Here is a 26,089-nt window from a genome sequence, read left to right as displayed (position 1 = left end):
GTAAAGGAAGTATTGTAATCGCAAAAAATTTTGGTTTTCAGATTTCAATGGAAATACCCATTTTGACCATCCCCGAATCCATTTTGACTAGTTTTGGTGTAACTTCTCTACGCATATATGTATCTTACATAACTCAAAAATGATTAGCCATTGAATGTTGAAATTTTGGATTTAGGACTGTTGTTAACATGTACTGTACATGGACTGTTATTTTTTGGTTCAAGGAAGTCATGTGGTGTCCATATCAGAATTTTAATTTTACAAGAACAAAACAAAAGTAATGAAATGTAGTAGAAATAACAAAGATGGACCACTGAATGTTAAAATAGGAGGAGAAAAGATTATGGAGGTAGAAGAATTTTGTTATTTGGAAGGCAGAATTACTAAAGATGGACGAAGCAGGAGCGATATAAAATGCCGAATAGCACAAGCTAAACGAGCCTTCAGTAAGAAATATAATTTGTTTACATCAAAAATTAATTTAAATGTCAGGATAAGATTTTTGAAAGTGTATGTTTGGAGTGTCGCTTTATATGAAAGTGAAACTTGGACAATCGGAGTATCTGAGAAGAAAAGATTAGAAGCTTTTGAAATGTGGTGCTATAGGAGAATGTTAAAAATCAGATGGTTGGATAAAGTGACAAATGAAGAGGTATTGCGGCAAATAGATGAAGAAAGAAGCATTTGGAAAAATATAGTTAAAAGAAGAGACAGACTTATAGGCCACATACTAAGGCATCCTGGAATAGTCGCTTTAATATTGGAAGGACAGGTAGAAGGGAAAAATTGTGTAGGCAGGCCACGTTTGGAATATGTAAAACAAATTGTTAGGGATGTAGGATGTAGAGGGTATACTGAAATGAAACGACTAGCACTACATAGGGAATCTTGGAGAGCTGTATCAAACCAGTCAAATGACTGAAGACAAAAAAAAAAAAGATCAGCTTGTGGTTCTAGCCTGTTTAATAAGTGTTGAGAAATTATTTTATGTTACTGGAAGTTGTGAAATTTCTCTATAATTATTTACATCTCCTTTGGGCCTTTTTTGTGTAGAGGATGGATTAAAACATATTTCCAACTTTCTGGTATGACTTCATATTGCCAATTTTTTTCAAAATCATTGGTTTCACCTGTTATAATTCATCATTTGTGTACTCCCATAATTCTGCAATATCTTCACCTGAAGTTTTGTTATTTTTCTTTACTTTAATGATTTTTTTTTAATTACTTCTTTAGTTGGAGGTTAGAATTTGGATACTAGGGATTTTTAATGAAAGATAATTTTTTTAGGAGTTTCACACTTTAAAAGGTTATCAAGATTAAAAGAAAAATCACTATATATTCTGTCTACATTGAGACTTTTACCTCACAGTGAATCCATTCCATTTCCCAGTTCATGAAAACTTGTTTCATGAAGAAGTGAAAAGAGATTTAAACTTAGGTACACAAATCTTGGGCTATCAGATCAGATGGAAAGATTTTTCTCAATACTTTGCTGCACAGAATTATTTAGTTTATTACATAAATATTGATGAGCATATGTTATAATTAGGGCAAGTTATAAACCTGAGGAATGGCGCGTTTTTATTTGCAATTCTGTTTTGCAATATAAATTAATATCCTTCTGTACCAGTTAGTTATAAAATTAATGTCATAGAAACATACAATATTATGAAAATTGTTATTGAAAAATTAAATTATAAAAAGCATAGTTGGAACAGGTGTGAAGATTTAAAAGTAATAGCTTTTTTGTTAGGCATACAGTTAGAGTAAACGAAATACTGTTATTTTATTTGTGAGTGGGGCAGCCAAGCTAGGAATCAGCATTATGTATTAAAGTAATAACAGTAGAAGAAACATGAGAACTTAACTCCTGGTGAAAAAAACATTATTCACGAGCCTCTACTTAAACCAGAAATTATATTTTCACTCCCCCTTCATATCAAACTGAGTTTAATACAAAAAATTGTAAAAACTATGAAGAAGGACAGTCAAGAGAATTCATGTACATAAGGTAGAAATTTCAAAAAAAAAGTGAAGCAAAAATTAAAAAAGGTATATTTTTGGACCACAAATAAGGGAACTCATCAGAGATAAAATATCTAGCTAAGTTTTCTCTCACAAGTGCCAATAGGTGTACTTAATGCAGATTTTTATCCTGTTTTCAAATATTTATTCAGAATTTCTCCATCACACAATTTTTTTGTTATTTTAATTTTTTTAAATATTTTAAAACTTTTTTTGCCCATTTGTCCATTGTTAAGTAAAAGCTCCTAGAGCATTGTAAATATGATTGAACCAAATGAGTTAACTCAAAGGGTAGTGTTGCTACTGTTGTGCAGGTTCAGACATGTATAGACATGTACAAACGTGATCTAGTGTAGCACACATTCATTAGAACAATGTCAGTTGTGAGATAGTAGTGAACCATTAAACAAGTCATTGTGAGTGCTTTGTGTGTCTGAACTATTGTATATTACATATTTCCAACTTTATTTCTTTTAATTAGTCATTAGTTACAAAATGTCTAGAGTTTGTTTAAATCATCCTAACAATTTTTGTTATGTATGTGGTGATGTAAAGTTTGAGTCCTAAAGACAAAACCTTACTCCATTAGTAAAAAAGTGTTATGAACTTTATTTTGGTATAAAGTTGGGGACCAAGAAAAGGTCTGGACCTCACATATCAATGTTTATCATATTCTAGTCTTCTCACTGCATGGAAAAATAGCAGATGCCACATGCTCTTTGCTACTCCTATGATTTTGAGAGAACCCAAAGATCACTTTTCTGACTTGTTATTTCTGCTTAACAAACATTAAAGGGATTACATCAAAATCAAAACATACAGTGGTGTACCCTAACTTGTAATCTGCAATGAGACCAGTTCCAGACTGCAAAGAGTTGCCGATACCAAAGCCTCCTGAACATGTAACATTAGATAAAGAGAGCTCAGAGTCTGATGGAAGTAAGGAAAAAAAGAAACAGATTCTGGTGATACAACTTTTGAACAAAGCAGTTCACTGAGCCTCATTTACTGACTCAAGAAAATCTTAATGATCTCATATGATTTAAAGTTATCCAAAAAACAATCTGAAATGCTTGCTAAAAGTATGGAATCTTCTTCAAAAGAATACAAAGATATGTACTTATTATAATCATCATTCTGAATTTAAAGATTATTTTTTTTAAGAAAATGGCTTAGGTTTTGTAATGACATTTCTTCTCTTATGGAGACACTTTGTAATGAACATAACCCAACAGAATGGTGCTTGTTCATTAATTCCTCTAAAGTTAGAGATTTTCTTCAAGATCAAGATTTTCTTGAGTCAATAACATTCAAAAATGTTACTCAGAGTTTTTGCAAAATTGAAAGGCGAAAAATTACCGTGATACTGTTTTATAACATCTTATAAAAATTTGGGTTGTAATATGTCCTTAAAAGTACAATTCCTGCACTCGCACCTAGATCTCTTCCCAGAGAATCTTGGTGCAGCGAGATATGAGCATGCGGAACACTTTCATCAGGATATTTCAGCTACAGGAAAGAGGTATCAAGGCAAATTTAATCCTAATATGCTGGCCGATATATAGGCAAAATATAGCAGAAAATTGTCATTTCTTACTTTCTAGGCGAGTCAAATGTTTGAATATTGTGTAGTTAAGAATGCAGAACGTATTAAAATGTTTGAAATTATAAATGCCTGTCTCTCAGATACCTTGCATGTTGGGGAAAATTGATATCATATTTGAATTTAGGAGAAAAAATATTATCAGAATCATATATTTTTCTGATCACTTTTACTGAGTTCAATTTAGGGGGTTTAGCTTTATCCAATAGATATCTCAGAAGTTTGTTTGGCTGTTTTTGAAACCCTATACAGGAAACAAGAATTACCATATTTTGACTAACACACATTTTAACCATAAGTATGGAAAATATATATGTAGTATGTTTATATGAAATGATATAAACTTGCTAACTACTCCTAAAGGGTACAAAATACTTGAAACTACATCAAACTTTCTGTATGTTATTGTACAACTCATTTTATATTTAAATACACAACTAAAAAAAAATTATGTGACAATAGAAGGCTACTAGAATAGAAGGCAGCAGAACAGCTACTAAAGTGTTAATGATGGATAAGGTAAAATATGGGTAAATCAAATACATTCTAGACGTTCTTTTGTTGAAATAATACATATTAACCTACTTTCCTACTTAACTGCTGTCAACACTGAGATAACCATGTCCACACTGAGATTATACCACATTGTGGTATAATCCATAACCTTCCAAATATCTTTATCATTTTCCTTTGGCGTACTCCATTTAACCACTGCTGGATGTTTTCTTTCAATTCATCATCACTCACAAATCACTTGTCACCCAAAAATTCCTTCAATTTTTTTCAATAGAGAGAAGTAACTCAAGCTAAGTCTGGAGTGCACAGTGAATATGAAAAGTATCCCATCCAAATATTTCTGGCAAATGATGAGTCACAATGTTCAGATGTGACATGTATATTAAAGTGATAATGTTTTAATTGCATAATCAGCTTTATTTATTCTACATTTATAAATATTTTGGTTTATATTTTTATTGTTTAGTTTATATGCGTAAAATTGCACAATGTATACCAGAGAATTAATAAGTTGTATTAATATAATAAATTATTAGATGATATTTATTATAAATATACTGAATATAAATAATGAATAGTAATTTATTCATTCTGGTAACACTATAATGTATATTTTCAGTAGTTAATACTGTTCAATGTATTTTTTCTTATTGTACACAATGTTTTACAGTTGTAGGATATTCACATTGGTTTTGTTCATATCTACTGTGTCCGGTGATAAGCCGTATGTGTGTTATTTTTAATATAAGGAAATCATTTTTGTAATTGTGGTTTGTAAATAATACCTTGTGTAATTTGTTTTCTCAATGTAAGTTGTGCTATGTTGAACAGACATTCTTTCTACTGGGTTAACCCTTCAGAAAATAATGATGGTAATTATGGTGGAAAACAGTTTCTGTTTTTTTTTTATATATGTTTTTAAAATTTAATCAAATAAAGTGAATCAATTAGATTTCCTGTTTAGTGTGATATTAAAATTATTATGATTTCAGGAAATATGTCACGTTTTAAAAACTAAAACAGTAAAGTATTATAACGTTTTAAAAATAAAAATTGTATTATTTTTAAATCTAATTTTGATTTTTGCATGCCATATTAAGTTACTGTAGATTATAAAAAGAATATTTTTTTATTAAAAGAGAAAATGGAATGCCCAATTAGTTTAGCTGATTTCTTAATTATCTTCATGTCGTTTTGTTTTCTTGTGGAATATTCGTCTTGACAAATTAGCTCGAATTCAATACTTACAGAAATTTTCCTTTGGTAAGGTTAATATTTGAAAAGAATGCAAAATTAAATTTATAAGTCCAATCAGAGAGTATACATACATACAATTATTTAATTAATGTAATTGAACTGATTTCAACGTTGATTTTAGTTTTCTAGAGCAATGTAATCAGCTTTCATATTAATTTTGTATACCATTAAGTTATTGATAGTTTAAGAAGTTCTTATGAGTTTTGTGGCCAAAATGTTTTTGGTTTCAAATAATAATTCAGTTAGTTATGATTATTTATCACTAATATCAATGTCAGTTTACAAGCATAGCATAATTGTGTTTTTTTATCAGTCATAATGAAGTTATATTTTACTTTTCATCATAATTACAAAGGTTACTTAATTTTATAAAACAAAAATCATTCATATTTTGTATTTTTATAGATGTATTCACTTAAAGTTTTAAAATTTAAAACAGAAAAAATAAAACAAAGAAACATGAAATCATCTGTTCATCATGAAGCCATTTATCATGAAAACATTTTTTTTTTTTATGGATGAGTATAAACAAGATAAATTAAGTGCTGATAATGGGGATGTTACTGCAACTGCACAGCACTTTTTTTGTTGCATGTCATACAGTCAGGAAAACATACCAGAAACAAAATTATTCTTTATTACTTTGAAAATAGAAATTTATCGTTTTTTCAATATAATTGATACTTACTTTTTAATATATTTTAATTTTTAACTTCCTAATCTTACACTAATCCTGCATTATGTTAGAAAACAAAACACTCTGTAACTGATACTAAATAATTAGACATTTTCTTATTTTGTTGAAAGAAGGTGAAATGTAACACAATGTTTAGCTTTGTTATACCGTTGAGTGATTAGTTATCAAACCTAGAAGATTCAAGGATAATTCTTATAAAAAATAACCTATTTTTAATGTAATTAAAAAAGTCACATTTAAAGACTGAAATAATTAAGTATTGCTACTGCAAAATATATGTTAGAAAGGAGCTTAATAAATATAATAGTAAGCATAACAAGTCAAGCTGATTTTCAAAACCATCCAGTCATATTCTCATCCAATGAATCAAAATTATTTTATTTTTGTAATCTACTGGGAAAGTATTGTAATCAATCCAATTTGGGCATATGCAGTTTTCATTAGATCTTGACATTTTGACACCTAAGGAACTCAAAAAACCAGATGGAAATTTTCCAGATGTTCATATGTACATGTGTGTTTGGTGTCTCACACCTTATATCTGCAGAACTACTGGACTGATTTTCACCAAACTTAGTCAGATTACTTCTGTATATGAGTCATTGATGCTATTAAATTTTCAACTTTAAAGGTCAAGGTGGTGAGGCTGTAGATCAAAGTCATCCTCAATATCTCGAGATTTCACCTAATTAAGGTCTTATTTTTCTTAGGGACATTTGTTAACAATTAAAAAATAATATTTGCAAAAAAAATATTTTTTTCCGAATCGCACCCGTACCTCAAAATATGATGCTTTAAAACTAGTGGCTAAGTGGGTATACTGCATCGATGGTATTGCTTATCACCACAAGGAGCTCTAGTATAGCACTGACATACAGATGTACAACAAATATTATATTTAAATAAAATTATAAATATTTTAAATTAAGTTGTGTGCGTGTAAGCCGTGTTTCAGAAAAAGCCGCATGATGGGATAATACTGTAACACTGTATTATAGTTTTTTTTTTTAAATGTGTTCACCTTTGGGAATTTAATTTTCTGCTCTCAGTAGAATAAATATTTCTTTATAACACTTACAGGTGACAATTTAAATGTTGTATTATGTACAAGTAAGTTGTTTTAAAAATCTACCTGGATGAATTCAACAGAGTTAATTCAGGGAAAGTTCTATAAATCTCAGTACTGTCAGTAGTTTTAGTTATAAAATGTTATCAGTTACATAAAAATATATATGTTCTAACATTAACTATATTCAACTAATATATTCTAGTAATTTTCAATTTTTCAAATTTGTTACTTCGGTTTCAGTGGCAATTGTTTCATTCACTTTTTCAAATTTTTGTTTAGATTCTTGAGCAATATTATTTTCTGTAGCCAGTTATACATTTCAGTTTTTGTCGCTGCACAAGTTGTGGTTCATTTTGTTGGAAGCAATATGAATGAAGCCTCAATAACCATGAAAGAACAGTGTAGTAAACTTGCTAATAACACTGGTCAATAATGATTTTGTTACTGGTCAATATTTGCTGAATCTTATGTATTTTTGAACATTGGTTCCAAATATGAAGTCAAAATTTCCTTATCAGGGTCAGATTTTTTGTAATTACCCTTCCTATTCCAGCAAGTAGATGTGCACGAATAATGCAAGTACAATATATTTATTTTATTTATTGCAGTAGTAAAAAGCTGCTAAATAAACTATAATTTGAGTTGATAAATAGCCATGAAAAATAAGTATTATTATTATTGTTATATCATTTGTGATGTGGAGGACCATAAAACCTTTGTGTTAGGTTTTAGAGCAAGTATGAACTGTAGATGCATAGGTGATAAATTGAAGCAACGCCTTGTTGCCTTTGAATGGTTATATTTAATATGTTGTTACTCTTGACATAATAACTAACATGATAAACTAAATTGACAATAATAAATGCTAACATAACTAGACTTTAACATTATCAAGTATATTACTAGTAAAACTAATTGTCCATCCGGACAAAATGAAAAATACAACTGCTGTTTGCAGGATTCGGACACCGAATGAATAAAAGTCGCTACATCATAATTACCACTCCTTGCAGTATTATGACGTATGACCATAGCTTGCTGGAGAGCTCTAGTCCATGCTAGGTAGCAGCACCCGACGGCAAAAGTGGAACGTAACACACTGCCCACCAATTATAATTTTATAACATTATAAATTAACTTAATTAAGTTTTAAATTAAAGTTAATTCAACAATACAATGTTGATAAGAGCAAAAATTGAAATCAAAATAAATTATTGAATGAACATTTATTACATTAAGATGAAGTTAAATAAGTATTATTGATTGCATTGAGAACTCATGTCATCACAATCATTTAAATTTGGAAGAACAATCAATTTGTTAATTGTTATTTTTATTATGGTATTATTGGTTTTTACATCTGCTAATCTAATCAGTCCATCCTTACCTGGATGTACTTGAACAATTACTCCTAATTTCCACATCAGTGGAGGAAGGTTATTTTCCTTAATTATAACTACATTACCAACACAAATGTTAGTATTTGAAATTTTGCACTTATTTCTCTGTTGCAGAGAATGTAAGTAATCATTAGACCATTTTCCAAAAATCCTTTAGTAATTTTTGTATAAGCTGTCACCTAGCGAGCTTATTTTAATTAATACCTGAGAAATCAGGATCAGGTAGGGAAGTTAAAGGAGCAAAAATTAAAAAATGTCCAGGAGTAAGTGGAGCTGGATCAGATGATCAGATGAAGGTATATTTGTCTGGAATTTTAACATGCTATCTGGATTAACAAGGTGGATAACTCTTCGTAATTTAGAACAGACAGAATTTCCCATAACTCTTTGCAGGTGAAATTTCATGCTCATCACAGCAGCTTCCCATAAACCACCCCCAATAGGAAAGTACAGAGGAATGAATATGTTATTTGAGGTGCAGAAAGATTTAATTATGGAACTAGCGGTATCAGTTTTATGGAAATCATACATTTCTTGAAGATAACGATTTGCAACGCAAAGCTTTTTCCATTATCCGAAAAAATATGAGAGGGCAATCTTCGGCGTCCTACAAATCTTCGTAGGGCAGCTATAAAACTTTCTGTAAATAAATCAGTCACAAGTTCAAGGTGTACTGCCTTGGTGGTGAGACATACGAACAGTGCAATGTAAGCCTTAATAGTCGAAGGATTGGTAGATAGAGTACGCCATCCACCATGACGGATAAGTATTGGGCCAGCATAATCAACACCAGTTGACTGGAATGGTTTGGAAATTGTGATTCTCTCTTTAGATAGTTGACCAAGTAACTGACTCTAAGGATGACCTCTAAAACGAAAACAAGTTAATCAGTTATGTATGACTGATCGATTATGATCTTGGAATTGACGATCCAATATTTCTGCCTAAGTGAAGAATGAATTTACTGTAATCCTACATGGGATAATCTTAAATATTCATGAGAAATAATCAATCGAGTGAGATGACTATGAGGACTAAAAATTATAGGATGTTTAGCATTTAAAGACAAGTTGGAAAAACTTAAACGAACTCCAACACAAATAATACCATTTTTATTTAAAAATGGATTAAGAGAAACTAATTTACTTTAACTTGATACAGAAGAATTTTTCCTTAAATCGCTTAATTCTTTAGTAAAATATAATTTTTGTGTTTGACGAACAAGAACTTCTAACGTGGAATTGATTTCTTCTGGAGAAAGATCTGACAATATACCATTACTTTTATTTCTTAAATTATAAATAAAGCGACAACAGTATGAAGGTATGTTTAAAGATCATCCGAACGAAGAAAATTACCTTGAAAGTTCTACAGCTTCTGTAATTTGAAGAACAGCTGAAAACACATTAGTTTTGCTAGACTTCTTCTCTTCCTTGAGAGAATCTGGTGGAATTATATAAATGATAGGTTGATTGGATGGTCAGGCGTTCTCATCTTCTTTCAGAAAAAACGGACCATTCCACTAAAGCTGTAACGAAGTTAATGCATCCAGCATACAACCACGTGACAAGATGTCTGCGGGGTTATCGCTTGAAGGAACGTGGTTCTATAAGCATAACTTAGTTAACTCTTGAATTTCGCAAACTATATTTGCGACGAATATCTTCCATCTATTAGGAAGCGAAGACAACCAATAAAGGATTACTTTAGAATCCGACCAAAAATGAATTGAATGAAATCTATACCTAAAATACACTTAGTCTTATTGAACAAACGAGATAAAAGAAGGGCGTTCAGCTCCAACCTTGGAATAGAGATTTGCTTGACTGGCGCAACTCTACACTTTGAACAAAATAAGTGGATTCCAACGCTCTCATTGCTATCAACAGATCTGACAAAAAGACAAGCACCATATGCGCTGCTGCTTGCATCACAAAATCGGTGTAATTGATAACTCTTACTTAAACTAATTTAGGAATCTTAAAATTACTTGACGATTTGAGTTGAGAATACAGAGAATATCATTTTTCAGGTAGCGGAGCGGGAAGAACTTCATCCCATTGAAGGTTAGCGCACTATAACTCTTGCATGAACACTTTAAACGGAAAGATTATAGGAGCAAGTAGTCCTAAAGGATCGAACAATGAAGAAATAATTGACAAAACGGAACGCTTGTTGTAAGAAGTATTTTTATCCCTCGGTTTGAATTGATAAATGAAATCATCGCCTTGAGGATTCCAAAATAATCCAAGTGTCTTCATAGTTTCATCCTTATCTAATTTGATGAAAGAATCTGAATTGTCAAACATATCAGGCACGTTTGAATGACATTTATGCAGGGAAAGTCCGTATTTGCAATAACGAAATATCATTGTATAATGGTTTTAACTGATAAATGTTGTCACAATCAGTGAGCAAATCATCGACATAAAAATCTTGCTTGATTAATTGGCAAGCTTGAGGAAAGGACGCTTCATTTTGATTTGAAATTTCAATCAAACATCAAGTTGCTAGAAAACTTGAAGGTTCTAAACCACAAGTAACTGTTTGTAAATTGTATGGAATGATTGATGAGTTGTCATTATCATACCAGAGAATTCTTAACAATGGGAAATCTCGAGGATTAATGCGAATTTGACTGTACATTTTTGGAATATCTCCTGATAGTACATAGCTATGAGATGTAAAACGAATTACGATTGAAAATAAATCTTGTACTACTGGACCCGTAGCAAGAATTGAATTGAGTGATTGGCCATTCGAAGTTTTCGATTACCATCAAATACTACTCTTGTTTTGGTAGTGGTTGAAGATTCACGAGATACTGCGTGGTAAGGCAAATAAAAGGTTTCAGATGGAACCTTAGACTGAAATGATTCTACAGGTTGCATGTGATCCAATTCTTGATATACCTTCATGAAATGGAAGTAGTCTTCCTTGAGTTTAGGATTTTTCTCAAATCTACGCTGTAATAAATTGAAACGATGTTTGTCATTTGCATAAGAATCTCCTAAAGTACAATTTTCCTTAACAGGAAGAGACACAACAAATCTGCCTTGTTGATCACGAAAGGTATTTTCAACGAAATGTTTTTCGCAGAAAGATTCCTCTTTGGTTGTTAAACGATCTTTTATCTCTTCAGATCTCCAAAATGATTCTAATTGAAATGAAAGCTGTTCATTACTAACAAGAAGAGGGGTGTGAATTTGAATTGTTTTTCCGCTTACTAGGTTTAGTGGGGATTTGACCAGAAACCAAGACGAGTTTCTTGAAGTATATGGTATGATTGGAATTATGAGTTAATTGTACAGGCTTAAGTAGAGAAAGATAGTATTGAGCTCCTAGGAGAATGTCGATTTGTACAGGAATATTAAAATGAGGATCGACGAGAAAAAGGTGAGAAGGAATTTCACAGTCAGTTACGTTTACAAATTGATTGGGTAACAAGCCAGTAATGAATGGCAGTACATGAAATTTTAAATTAAAATTAAAATCTTCATATCTAGAATTAATATTTAAATCAACACTTAGCTTAGACAGTAATAACATTACTAATACCTGAAATCGGCATGAGAACAGGTTTGATTTGAAGCCCAAGTTTAGCAGCAAACCTTTCAGTACAAAATGAAATCATCGAAGCGGAATCAAGTAAGAACTTGGCTTGGATGAAATTACCTTTTCCGTATTTTATATTAACTACAGCTGTTGCAAGTAAAACAGACTTGTTAGGTTCTGATTTTAAAGTACAATATGAACTATTAGCCGGAGGAGTTTGATTTGGCTTAGCAATTTAATGGCTGCCTCTTGCAGCGTTTTATCTAAATGAATTAGTATATGATGCTTCCGTGAGCATTTTTTACATTTATGATTGCTTGGGCAATCTTTCACATGTTGTTTACTTAAATAATTAAGACATAATATTTCTTGAAAAACAAAATTTTTTCTTTCATTAACATTATAACTTAAAAATTTATCACATTGATAATATTTAAGGTTGCTAATTTTACATTATGCGCACATAAAGTTATTAGAATATTTACATAAAATACATTTTTACAAGAACTAGGTTTCGAATAGTCATATTTTTTGCCGCTAATTCCTACATTAGACGGCTGTGCTTTTTCATTACTTTGAATCAAGTAATTTAAGCTTACATTCTAAGAAAGACATAAGTTTTTCTAACTTATATTGGGAATTCATTACTTTGTAATGTTTTTCCCAATCACTTAAAGTATTTAAATTTAAATTCTGAGTAATTAACTGTATTATAATAAATTCTAAATAATCAATGTTTAGATTCTTTAATGCATTAATGTTTGAATTAATTTGGTCAATGAATTTAAATAAATTTTCAACATTTTCCTTTTTTAATGGTCTTAAATTAATAATTTCTAAGCATGTTTAGTTGCAATTAGCCGTTTGTTATCATAACGATCTTTAAGTAATTTTATTGCAGTTTCATAATTTTCAGACGTTACTGATCCATTTTTTATTACGTCAAGCGCGTTACCTTTTAAGAAATTTGTGGTAGTAAAATTTATCAACTTCAGAAAATTCTTCGAGATTGTGAACTAAACTATTAAAAAGATCAAAGAATTTATGCCAAACTCTCACATTACCGTGAAAGGGCTCAATTTGCATAGGTTTTAACGTAATTGGATTAGCTTAATTAATCATTTTATTTAAACAGTTACCTCTGAAATTTAGAAACGATTTTCTAATTTTTTATATTTTAATTTAAGTTTGTCGAAAATATTATTCATATGTGTACCTATCCTGTAGGTCTTTATTTATTACATCTTTGTGTAATTATATTTCAGATTGAGCTTCAAAAAATGCTTTTTCGTTTTCTAATGGTTTGTAAAGAATATTCTAATAGTAAAGAGATCGTAACGTCTGACTCAGGGTTGAAGTTGTCAATGAAGTTTTAAATCTTGTTATGCTATTTTTTATAATACTTCTTTTCGTAATTAAATATTTAAATTCCACTTTGCCAGAATAATATTAACAGAGATAATATTGAATCTGTATAAAATGAAATTATCATAAAGTAATGTTAGAAAAGATAAAGTTGTATATAAAACAATACCGCTAAATTATTATCTATGTCTTAAGTTGAATGAACAAAATAACTTTTACGTATATTTAATACGATTATATCAACTAATATCTGCCTGTCCAGGTCAACGAACAATGTGAAATTTGAATTGTGAGTGTGAGCGTACGTGCTCAGTATAGCTTTAACAGCAAATCTTACCCTAACCGGTGTGGAAGCCACAAAGTTAACTGTATTGCAACCATTGAAATATTTAATCTGAATATTTCACTAATGTTAATTGTATCATTAATGAACTTTTAATGTACACCTTTATGGTTTAAATACACTATTTATAAATAAATTATTCATACCATTTAATCCGGTGGCTTGATTTGACGTTACGAAACTTGCGTTGAATCTTGTTCTTTGATCCGACTACTTGACTGTCCGGTGACTTGGCCATGGGTAAATGTTGTAGCGGCGAAATCCGACTCTTGAATCCGGCGACGGAGAATCATAAAAAGATGTTATATCCTTTGCGATGTGGAGGACCATAAAACCTTTGTGGTAGGTTTTAGAGCGAGCATGAACTGTAGATGCATAGGTGATGAATTGAAACAAAGCCTTGTTGCTTATTGAATTGTTATTTAATTTCTTGTCGTCTTGACATTTCGATAACATATAATTGAACATCTAACGTATAACGTAACACATATAATTAAACTTAATAACATAAGTATACAAATAAAATAAGCGTTCATCCGAACATTAGTATGCGCGTCCATCCGGACTGAATGTACAACACAACCGCTCTGGGTCAGATTCTGGCGCCGAAAGAATAGAAGTCGCTACATCATAATGACCACTCCTTGCAGTATTGTGACGTAGGACATCGTATGACCATAGCTTGCCGGAGAGCCGGAGTTTTGCCGAGGCAGGAAGGCTGAAAGCTAAAAAGAGTCCCGGCCTCGACCGGGTTACTAACGAGGTTGCGGCTACAAAGGTGGAAGTTGCTGCGGACCAAGTGCTGGCGGCCTTCAACCGAATACTCCTGGATGGTTGTTTGCCACCAGAATGGAAGGAGGGCAGGATGGTTCTATTGAGGAAAGGTGAGGGAGAGGTAGGAGGGCCAGTCGCATACCGACCTCTTTGCCTGTTGAGTTCCCTAAGCAAAGTCTTCGAGAGGCTGTTAGCGGAGTATCTCAGAGATGAAGTAGAACGGAAGGGAAGACTTAGTGAATGTCAATATGGATTCAGGAGAGGGCGGATGTCATAGCTAGGATGATGAGGGTTGTTGATGAGGGCGCAACGGGTTCTTGGAGGACCAGGTGAATCCCGGCTGTGGTGATGTTGGATGTCAAGAATGCATTCAACTCACTGTCGTTCGGGTGCATCATGGATGAGTTGACTCGGAGAGATATCAGCCCGTATCTTGTGCGAGTCCTTCAGGACGATTTTATTGGCAGGAGGATAGTTGGTCATACAGAGGGTAAGAAGATTACGACCAGTATGGAGCGCAGTGTTCCGCAGGATTTGGTAATCGGATCGATCCTGTGGAACCTAGCATATGATGGCGTCCTCAGGTTGCGGTATCCTGACGGGGTTTCGGTTACCGTTTTTGCCGATGTCTCCATGGTATTAGTCGCCAGAACAGAAGAGGAGATATTCAGGAAAGGTGAACTCTATTGTTCAACAGATGGTTAGCAGGTCACGGCCTCAGCCTCGTCGCAGAGAAAACGAAGCTGCTAGTGAAGGCTGGGAGAAGGTGACTCTTCCCCATCAGGCTACATGTAAAGGGGGTCGTTATCGAATCGGTCAGTAGAGCCAAATACCTGGGGGTTTGGCTCGACAGCCGGAGAGCCTTTTAAGATAATGTCAGGGAGGCAGTCGACAAGGCAGGTAGAACAGTGTCGGCTGTCTCGAGGCTCATGAGCAAGGTTGGTGGGCCAAGCTCATCAAAGAGGAGGATACTGCGGCGGTGGCTTGATCCATTGCCTTGTATGCCGTGCCAGTGTAGAAAAGGGCATTGTAAACGAAAGTGGCCGTTCGGAAACTTGCGGGGCCGCAGCGCCGCAATCGGCGTTGCTAGGGCTTACCGAACGGTCTCTACAGAGGCAGTTCTGATTGCCTCGCTTCCCCCTATGGAGCTCTTGTCGGAAGAACGGGTGCGAAGAAGAGAAGGTATGACAAAGAGCATGGCCAGGAAGGAGACGACAGAGCGCTGGCAGGAGAAATGGACTGGATCAGAGGTGGGTCTCTGGACGAAGAAGCTAGTACCAGATATCAGACCTTGGCTCAGACGTGAGCACGGGGAACTTCCGTTTGAGCTAACCCAATTTTTACCGGGGCATGGTAGCTTTAATAGCTCTCTATGCGGCATGAAGAGACGACCGTCTCTTCCTGCCGCATAGAGAGCGTCAAGCTGCCTGTATTATGAAGAGCGGGATACCGCGGATCATACTGTTTTCCAGTGCCCAAGGTGGGAGGAAGACAGGATGATGATGCGGACGCGGCTTGAGAGGTTACCGCAGATAATATGGTGGAGGTAATGCTTCATGGTGAGCGAAACTGGTCTATAGTTAGAAAGATAACAGGGAACATTATCCGAAAGAAGACCCTGGAAGAAGTGGAAGATGGATGGGTGAGGGGTGCTAGAGTTAGAGTTATGGCAGGGAGAACAGCCCCGTTCTGTATGGATGGGATGCTCCGTCGTCCCACCTTCAATGATTGAACGGGGACTGCTGGGGTCCTTTTGTGGGAAAAAGAAAGACAGAGACCCGGTCTGGGGTCACGGTAGGGGACCCCGGATTAGAGGCAGGCACTTATTAAAAGACAGACCCAGGCACTGTGAGGTGCTGTCAGGAACGGCATAGCCGGGTCTGGCATGGCCTCCCAGGGGAGTAGAAGCAACTGGCACCCTCAAGGCCTTGAGGGGAAGGGGAAAAAAAAGTCTTATTAGATTCAGGAAGTCAAGTAAATTTCTGTGCATATAAATCTGCCCAAAGGTTAGGGCTTCCGTTAGTAATAATTAATCTTCCCTTTACAGGAATAAATAATTCACTTTCTCAATCTCAGTACAGGGTTGTAATTACATTGCATTCTTTATATTTGGATTTTTCATTTATGGTGCAATGTGCTGTCTTGTCAAACATAACCGATTGTCTTCCACCATATATCTTTGATATTTCACATCTTAGTTTATTATTTTTGGCAGAGTGATGTTGATGTGCTTGTCAGAGCTCAATATTACCTTAGCATTATTCCCTTTGAAATTTATTCAAAATGACTCATATGTCGATGATCTTATTACAGGTGCAGACCACATAAACGGGATCATTCAACTAAAAACTGATATCTCTATTATGACAATATGGTTTTACATTTCACGTATGGTTTTCTAATAGTCCTATCAGTACTTCCCTTGATCATAATTCTTCTATTCCATCTCTTCAAGAGGATTATATAAGAAGTTAGGAATTCTTTCGAATAACACCTCAGACACATTGGAATAACACCTCAACTATCTATAATAGCTGATGTCTTTGATTGGTTCTATTATATTTTCTTACAAATATTTTATGCAATCACTATGATAAATTAAAATCAACTGGGATGAAACATTACCCTAATCATTATTATCTCAATGGCTCTCTTTACATAATCAGTTATCAGTTCAACCATTTAAGATAAATCGTTCTATAAATCAAGGGGCTGTGGTGGTATTTATATACGATTATTATTTGCCAACAAAACAATCTCATCAAATGTACTATGCACAAAATCATGATTGGCCTCTCTTAAACAGATAACTTTACTGAATTATATGCTTGTTTGTACCTTCAAAGTACCTTCAAGGTACTTTATCAAGTACCTTGATAAAGGTAAATAATGTGTTACGGCTTAATGTTTACTGGATATCTATATACAGATTCAGCAATTTCACTTTATTGGATTCATGGGCAGTCATCCATCTGGAAGTGATTTATAAGCAATAGAATTGCTGAAATTAAAACACAGCAGTTGCTAATTGGAGTTATGTCAAGTCTTCAGGCAATCCTGCTGACATATAATCTAGAGGTTGTTTCCCAAATAAATTAATGTTCCTATGGTGACATGGTTCGAGTTGGCTTTCACAGTCTTCATTATCCTGGCCGAATAATTACAATTCTAATTTTAATAACTGTGACTTGAATCCAGAATGTTTACTCGAAAAACGTAAAACTATTTCAATGTCAAACGTGTCTACTGTTTTGATTGATTATACCCAAAGGTTCTCGTCTCTACACACGTTACTGTGTGCATTTAGTTTTTGCTTCCGGTTTATTCATAATGTTAAATTGAACCGATCAGAATGAATTTTTGGTCCATTATCTTCACAAGAACTAAATCATACGCTTATCTTTTTCTTGCTACAATCCCAATCTGTACACTTTGGTAATGAGAAATATTTTTTTGTCTTCAGTCATTTGACTGGTTTGAGGCAGCTCTTCAAGATTCCCTATCTAGTGCTAGTCGTTTCATTTCGGTATACCCCCTACATCTTACATCCCTAAGAATTTGTTTTACATACTCGAAATGTTGCCTGCCTACACAATTTTTTCCTTCTGCCTGTCCCTCCAATATTAAAGCGACTATACCAGGATGCCTTAATATATGGCCTATATGTCTGTCTCTTCATTTAACTATGTTTTACCAAATGCTTCTTTCTTCATCGATTTGCCGCAGCATCTCTTCATTTGTCACTTTATCCACCCATCTGATTTTTAACATTCTCCTATAGCACCACATTTCAAAAGCTTCTAATCTTTTCTTCTCAGGTATTCTGATCGTCAAGTTTCACTTCCACATAAAGCGATGCTTCAAACATATACTTTCAAAAATCTTTTCCTGACATTTAAATTAATTTTTGATGAAAAACAAATTATGTTTCTGACTGAAGGCTCGTTTCACCTGCGCTATTTGGCATTTTATATCTCTTCTACTTCGTTCATCTTTAGTAATTCAACTTCCCAAATAACAAAATTCTTCTACCTCCATAATCTTTTCTCCTCCTTCTTTTTACAGTCAGTGGTTCATCTTCGTTATTTCTACTACATTTCATTACTTTTGTTTTGTTCTTGTTTATTGGCATGCGGTAGTTCTTGCGTAGGACTTCATCCATGCCATTCACTGTTCCTTCTAAATCCTTTTTACTCTCAGCAAGAATTACTATATCATCAGCAAATTGTAGCATCTTTTACTGTTACTCCAGATCTAAATTTTTCTTTAACATCATTAACTGCTAGTTCCATGTAAAGATTAAAAAGTAACGGGGAAAGGGAACATCCTTGTCAGACTCCCTTTCTTATTATGGCTTCTTTCTTATGTTCTTCAATTATTACTGTTGCTGTTTGGTACCTGTAAATGTTAGCAATTGTTCCTCTATCTCTGTATTCGAACCCTAATTTTTTTTAAAATGCTGAACATTTTATTCTAGTCTACGTTATCGAATGTCTTTTCTAGGTCTATAAATGCCAAGTATGTTGGTTTGTTTTTCTTTAATCTTCCTTCTACTATTAATCTAAGGCCTAAAATTGCTTCCCTTGTCCCTATACTTTTACTGAAACCAAATTGGTCTTCTCCAACACTTCTTCCACTCTCCTCTGAATTCTTCTGTATAGAATTCTAGTTAAGATTTTTGATGCATGACTAGTTAAACTAATTGTTCTGTATTCTTCACATTTATCTGCCCCTGCTTTCTTTGGTATCATGACTATAACACTTTTTTTGAAGTCTGACGGAAATTCCCCTTTTTCATAAATATTACACACCAGTTTGTATAATCTATCGATCGCTTCCTCACCTGCACTGCACAGTAATTCTACAGGTATTCCGTCTATTCCAGGAGCCTTTCTGCCATTCAAATCTTTTAATGCTCTCTTAAATTCAGATCTCAGTATTGTTTCTCCCATTTCATCCTCTTCAACTTCCTCTTCTTCCTCTATAACACCATTTTCTAATTCATTTCCTTCGTATAATTCTTCAATATATTCCACCCACCTGTCGACTTTACCTTTCGTATTGTAAATTGGTGTACCATCCTTGTTTAACATGTTATTGGATTTTAATTTATGTACGCCAAAATTTTCCATAACGTTCCTGTATGCTCCGTCTATTTTACCAATTTTCATTCCTCTTTCCACTTCTGAACACTTTTAACCACTCTTCTTTCGCTAGTTTGCACTTCCTGCTTATAGTATTTCTCAATTGTCGATAGTTCCTTTTACTTTCTTCATCACTAGTATTCTTATGTTTTCTACGTTCATCCATCAGCTGCAATATATTGTCTGAAACCAAGGTTTTCTACTAGTTCTCTTATTCCCGCCTAAGTTCACTTCTGCTGATTTAAGAATTTCCTTTTTAACATTCTCCCATTCATCTTCTACATTTTCTACCTTATCTTTTTTACTCAGATCTCTTGCGATGTCCTCAAAAATCTTCTTTACTCCTCTTCCTCAAGCTTCTCTAAATTCTACCGATTCAACTGACACCTTTTCTTCAGGATTTTAAACCCTAATCTACATTTCATTATCACTAAATTATGGTCGCTATCAATGTCTGCTCCAGGGTAAGCTTTGCAGTCATAACATTCCATGCTGCAACTCGTAGAATGTTATTTTTTAATTTTCTGGTGACTCCTTCCTTAGCAGTCCCCACCCAGAGATTCAAACAGGGGACTAGTTTGCCTCTGAAATATTTTACCAAGGCCTCCATCATTGTTAAATGAAAATGCAAAGAGCTACATTTTCTTGGAAAAAAAGCAGCTGTAATTTTCCACTGCTTTCAGCTGCACAGTACTTAGGAGATTGAGTGTTGTTGATATGGTTGTTTAAGTCGTCCTGACGTATGCCCTTAGCCCTTAACAACTACTGAAAGAGCTACTGCCCTCTTTCAGGAATCATTCCTTAGTCTAGCTCTCAACAGATCTCTCTGATACGGTTGCACCTTCGGTCCAGCTATTCTGTATAACTGAGCACTCAAGCCCCCTTACCAACAGCAAGGTCTCACGATTCATAGAGGAGGGTAATGAGTCTTAAAAATAATCAAGCTATTGTTAAACAAAGTCAGCTTATTTATCTCGATCCATTTTTTAATCAATTTGGTTTACTACGTGTAGGAGGTAGGCTACAACACTCTCTATTATATTAACATTCAAAGCATCCTATTATTATACATCCAGATGCTAATATCACCAGATTAATTATTACTGCTCAACATTTAAGATTTTTACATTCTGGCATTCACTTAACACACCATTGGTTGCATCAAAGGTACTGGATTCTAAATGCTAAAAGAATTATTTCATCAGTCATTCATAAATGTTTAACTTGCTTTAAGATTACTGCATCAACTCAAATTCAACAACTTGGTCAACTACCATCTTACAGAGAGACTCCCTCTCGACCTTTCTTTGATTGTGCAATAGATTATAGTGGCCCGATTATAATACATTATGGCAGGCAGAGATCTAAGTCCTTGGGTAAGGCTTATATCATTATAATTTGCTTGCTACTAAGGCCATACATTTGGAATTGGTGACTGACTGATTTCACTTCACAAGCATTTATTGCGGCCTTTAAGAGATTTATATCTTGTAGAGGTATTCCTGCTCAAATCTTTTCTGACAGTGCCTCTAACTTTCGCTGTACTAGAAATATCCTTAGAATCTATATCAACACTTGAAATCAGATTAATTTAAATCAGACATACATTCATTTTCAACTATACAAAACATAGTGGTCATTTATACCACCTGCTTCTCCCCCATTTTGCTGGTTTACCGTAGAGCGCAATAAAGAGCATTAAATTTCATTTTTTGTCTTGTAATAGGACAGACAATTCTGAATTTTGAGGAGTTATATACAATTCTAACTCAAATTGAAGAATGTTTCAATTTGCGTCCTATGTTCGCTGTTTCCACAGATTATAAGGATCCAGAACCTCACTCCAGAACATTTTCTAATTGGATGTCCTCTTACATCTTTGCCTGAACCCAGTTATCAGAAGGTTGACATTAATTGTTTAGGCTGTTGGCAATTTATTCACTCAATTTGGAACAGATGGTCTAAAGATTATCTGCATTATCTACAACAGCAACACAATGAATAATGTTTTCCTTCCTGTAATCTTTTGGTAGGAGATCTAGTTTTGATCACTGAGGATTCTGCTCCCATGCTTTGGAAGTACAGAATTATCATTCAGATTCATCCAGGTCCTGACAAGTTGGTAAGGTTGTGGATTTAAATACTGCTAAAGGGAAAATAAGCGTCTTTAGGGGGGGGGGGAAGTAAGACTGTAGTCCCGGCGGGGATCCCTTTGGGGTTCCTCAGCAGAGGTAAGGCATTAAGACCGGAGTCCCGGTGATCCTCAAAGGGGGAGTCCCTTTGGGATCCCCTCATTTGAGGTATGGCAAGCAAGGAAGACATGGTCTGCCTGGGCGGGTCCTTGTGCCCTTCCGAGGTAGTTTAAGGCGATAGCACCCCTTGCAGCTGATTATGCTTAGCCGGAAGTCCGGTGGTGCAAGTGCGGACTTTGGGAAAAGGAAGAAATGTTTGGCATTTAACACCGGAGTTTTACTACGGTATGTCAAAGAACTGAGTTTACTTGTACACCAAAACGCGACTACTAAGCTTGAAATAAAGGAGTGTTCCCGCAATATGGAAGGTATTGCCTGTATGGTGGAAATGTTTAAAGACGTACTTAACGATACAACTGTGGGGCCTCAGCTAAGATGGCCTGCACAACTGGGCATGGTGGATAAGGGCCACACAGACTTACTTCAGCCTCACAGACACCGGATGTGGCCTCACAGACACCGGACAAGGTCTTGCGACAGAAATGCGACAAATGATGCGTGTAAGATAGATCTTGAAAGGACGATTACGTTTTAGTAATCGATTTGACGGTTGGGGATCGTGGAATGGCTTCTGTTATCTGGAGATCAGTTCCCTGATACTGAATGATGAACAGAGTCGACCGGTCTGATTCTACGGGCCATCTGAGCGGATCGGGCAGATTTTAAGGCGCACCGTTGAGTATACGTTTAGGCGGGTAGGGTAGCGGCATTTTGTTCATTTGTTGCGTCCGTCTTCAACATTGATGTCGCAAAGCAGGAAGCGACCGGCGGGGCCACCGACCACCACACGGTGGTGATCAAGGTGGAGGGGAAGTCCAACGCTGATCTCCTTCGCTCTATGAAGAGTGCAGTGTCGCCGGGTGAAACCAGGGTCCTCTTCGTACGGGAAGGCCAGGAAGAGGATCTTCACCACCGGGTGCGAGCCGATGGTGATGCGGCCGAACGATTGAACAGAGATATCGCCGAAAAAGTGGAGGGTGCTTCTACGGCCCTGGCTGGAAGGGTTGGTAGGAGGGTCCACGTCCCTCCTTCCTGCTTCCGTGAGAGAAGCCATCCACGTCCTTGTTAAGGACGTGGATGCTCTCACGACGCAGAATGAGTTTCTCACGGAAATTCGTAAAATAACTCGCGAGTCGGTCACTATAGATGTTTTATTAATGCGGCCGGCTTACGGCACGACGCAAGTAGTGACATTAGCAGTGCCGCCCCTCCTTGCGGACAAGCTGCTGTCTGATGGGCGTGTTCGCATTGGGGGAGGGTGGCCTGTCTGGTGACGCGGCATGCCTCTGACGAACTTTGTTTTAGATGCTGGAGTCCAGGCTACAGGGCGAAGTTCTGTAATGGCGCAGATAGAAGTGGCCATTGTTTTACGTGTGGTAGGGCCGACCATATACGTAAAGATTGTAAGCAGGAGCCTCAGTGTACATCCTGCAAGTTATACGGTCATGCGGCCGGAGGTCGAGGATGCAACCAGCAGATGGACCCACCGTCCATCTGCTTCACAGTAACGTCATGGTGTCTTTGAGGGAAAACTCCACCCGGAAGAGATGGGAGGCTTCGGTCTTCCATCTTGATCGGGTGGAGACTCCTTTGCGATGCCATTGGGGTGAATGTAAGATCGTAGCCCCGGTGGGGGATTCCTTTGGAGGTTTCCCACTAGAGATGAGGCGTCAAGACCGGAGTCCCGGTGGGGAGTTCCCGTTTGGGAACTCTTCACTTGAGGGATGGCATGCAAAAAGACCGAGTCCTGGCTGCCTGGGCAGGGCCTTGCGTCCTTCCGAGTTAATTTGAGGTGAAGGCAAAGGCTGAATTTAAGCGTAAACTCAGCTCCTGAGGCTGAGTTTATGCTTAATTGTGTGTCCAGCTCCGGGATGCGGGAAACCTACAGATGTATTAAAAAAAGCTTCTTCATGAGCTTTTGAGTATTTTCCTTAGCTTTCAAAAGGCAATCAGCCTTGGCATCTCTTTACCAGTGGCTAAATTGCACAATTGATTACGATCGATTTCATTATCTTTAAAAGGGTTTATGTTCTGATTTACACTGTTTTTCAAAGCTTCCATTTCTTTGTTTGACTTAACTATTATATTTTTTTCCTAAATCTGCGGTTGTATTGATGTTTTAGGCCAGCTACGTCGTACACGAGGGAAATTATGGTGGTACGAATACTGTTACTTTTTGCCCATCGCTTTGCGATGGGCTTCGAGCTGAAATCGAGTTGATAAAGTGGGTAATACCAGTTAAACGTCTTGCAGCATCTGCATTTACTGTTTACTCTAAGGTCAAGTCGATAGGAGTTCTTGAAAATGGAGTGCTCATTTTCTTAATACCCAACATCTCTCCCTCAAGATTCCTATAGATTTGGGGATGCGAAATATCCATTTTCAATAAATTATGATATCGTGCAAGCCATCGAGCACAATTTTGCTGTTTGAATGTAAAGAATAAATTAGTTAGTTTTGGTGTTATAAATTGGTAAGAATCAAAATCACCCTTGCGAATGCGTTAAAATATTAAACGGTTTTATGTCAATTCCATCAAAATTATATAAAACTTTGCAGTCTTGTCATATTTGCCATCTATAGTATCGCGTTTATAGGCTGACAATTTTAAACTAAGGTCTGCTAATTCTGTATTTTCAAATATTTCTGGTGATACTTTTTCAGTTTACACTTTGTAAATTATATATCGTATTTCGTCATTATTAATGCGAAGTCTGTAGGGTTAGAATATTATTGTATACAGATGCTTGCATCTGTTATAACTTTTACCAGAAAGAAATCCATTAATGGAGCCACTGGCTAAAAGCCCAGACGAAACCGTAAGAGTCGAAAGGCTGCAGCTGTCAATGTATTTCCCGTGGGCCGTCTTTAAAGCCATACACAAATTCTCCTGCATGAATAAAATTACGATCGAAAAGTGGCTGTTCTTCAAACTGTATTTGTAAAGCCGCTTTAGCAATAGCCAAATAATACGCTAATTGTATTTCAATTTGCCCACATTGTTCAGCTATTTCTAATGTTTGTACCAATATGGCATAAACTACTGATTTGTCTGTAGGAGAAAAATTTATCGGTGATAAATAGCAAATATTTGTCGGGGACCAAAAGAAAGTCACCAAAGAATCTGTTCCATTCTCGTTCAAATAATGATTGGAAGTCGTAGAAAATATATTCCTGTATAACTAAAGGTACAGTTTATCCTGTTAAGCTCATATAACAGAAAAGTGTGGAAATTGTATAAGCCAAATTTCTCTTATTGCAAAAAAAAAATTAATTTAAATATAAACAAAATCAAAAATTTGTGTACGGATTTGTTGATTTAGTTATTTACGTTCATAAATTGTTGCTATTTAGTTAGCAACAATCCAATTATATACTATTAGCTCAATTATATACTATTTTCATATATAAATAGCAAACCGTACATAAAATTCCTTGCACGGTGAGTGTATGTAAATAGGGGTCTAAACTGTTGTTTAAGATATAAGTTATTTGCAAAATTAAATTGTTAAACATTATTGAATGCATAAAGCATAAAAAAATGCATTTACGCAACTTATTTGCAACTTACAGCGCGCGTATCTGTGTGCTCCACGCGCATAGTGCGTACATGGGCGCGCGACAATATAATCCTGTTTTACTGCCTTACGTACCAACCAAGCTGTTAGCCATTTCTACACATGCATTGTTAAATGTTAAGGAACAAGTGGTTCAATTGGCTGACATATCCGCAATGAATTTTTTTTGCAGAAATTTTGGCTAACTTTACCTCTGTCTGCCAATCCCTTCATCCCAACTTACCTGTCAGCCCTTTCAAACTTTAGTACGCTGTTTACTTTCATTGTAAAAATTTTCAAGGGCTATATCGATGAATAGGGTTTCCCAAAAAGATGGCACTTTTCACCTGTCTTGCCTCTCAGCCCACTCGGATCCGAAACATACCTTAGCAATACGTAGATTTCAAATAACTTTTGTCCACCACAAATATCAAACCACTTTTTCGGCACTAGCTTTCCGACTGTTATTTTTCCATTGTCTCACAACGACTTCAGTGTAAATATTAAAAAGAGTAGATGATAAAATTAT

The 26,089-nt window shown here is 35.3% G+C and overlaps 1 protein-coding gene across 2 annotated transcripts in view; it reads left to right on the top strand.

Moving 5' to 3' along the window:
* The first annotated feature begins 4,865 nt into the window (after window positions 1–4,865).
* LOC142332561 (rho GTPase-activating protein 15-like) overlaps window positions 4,866–26,089 on the top strand; it is a 44,086-nt gene continuing 22,862 nt past the window's right edge. Inside the window, exon 1 of one of the 2 annotated variants that reach the window (XM_075379076.1) lies at window positions 4,866–5,019. In XM_075379076.1, the coding sequence (XP_075235191.1) occupies window positions 4,968–5,019 (52 nt within the window). In that variant the 5' untranslated portion in view covers window positions 4,866–4,967. Of the gene's footprint in view, window positions 5,020–5,149; window positions 5,170–26,089 lie in introns of those variants that run through there. The other variant, XM_075379150.1, reaches the window with a different exon arrangement.

The sequence above is a fragment of the Lycorma delicatula genome, chromosome 1 (assembly GCF_047948215.1).
Source record: "Lycorma delicatula isolate Av1 chromosome 1, ASM4794821v1, whole genome shotgun sequence".
In the NCBI taxonomy this organism is placed as follows: Eukaryota; Metazoa; Arthropoda; class Insecta; order Hemiptera; family Fulgoridae; genus Lycorma; species Lycorma delicatula.
This window is presented reverse-complemented; position numbering and strand designations above follow the sequence as displayed.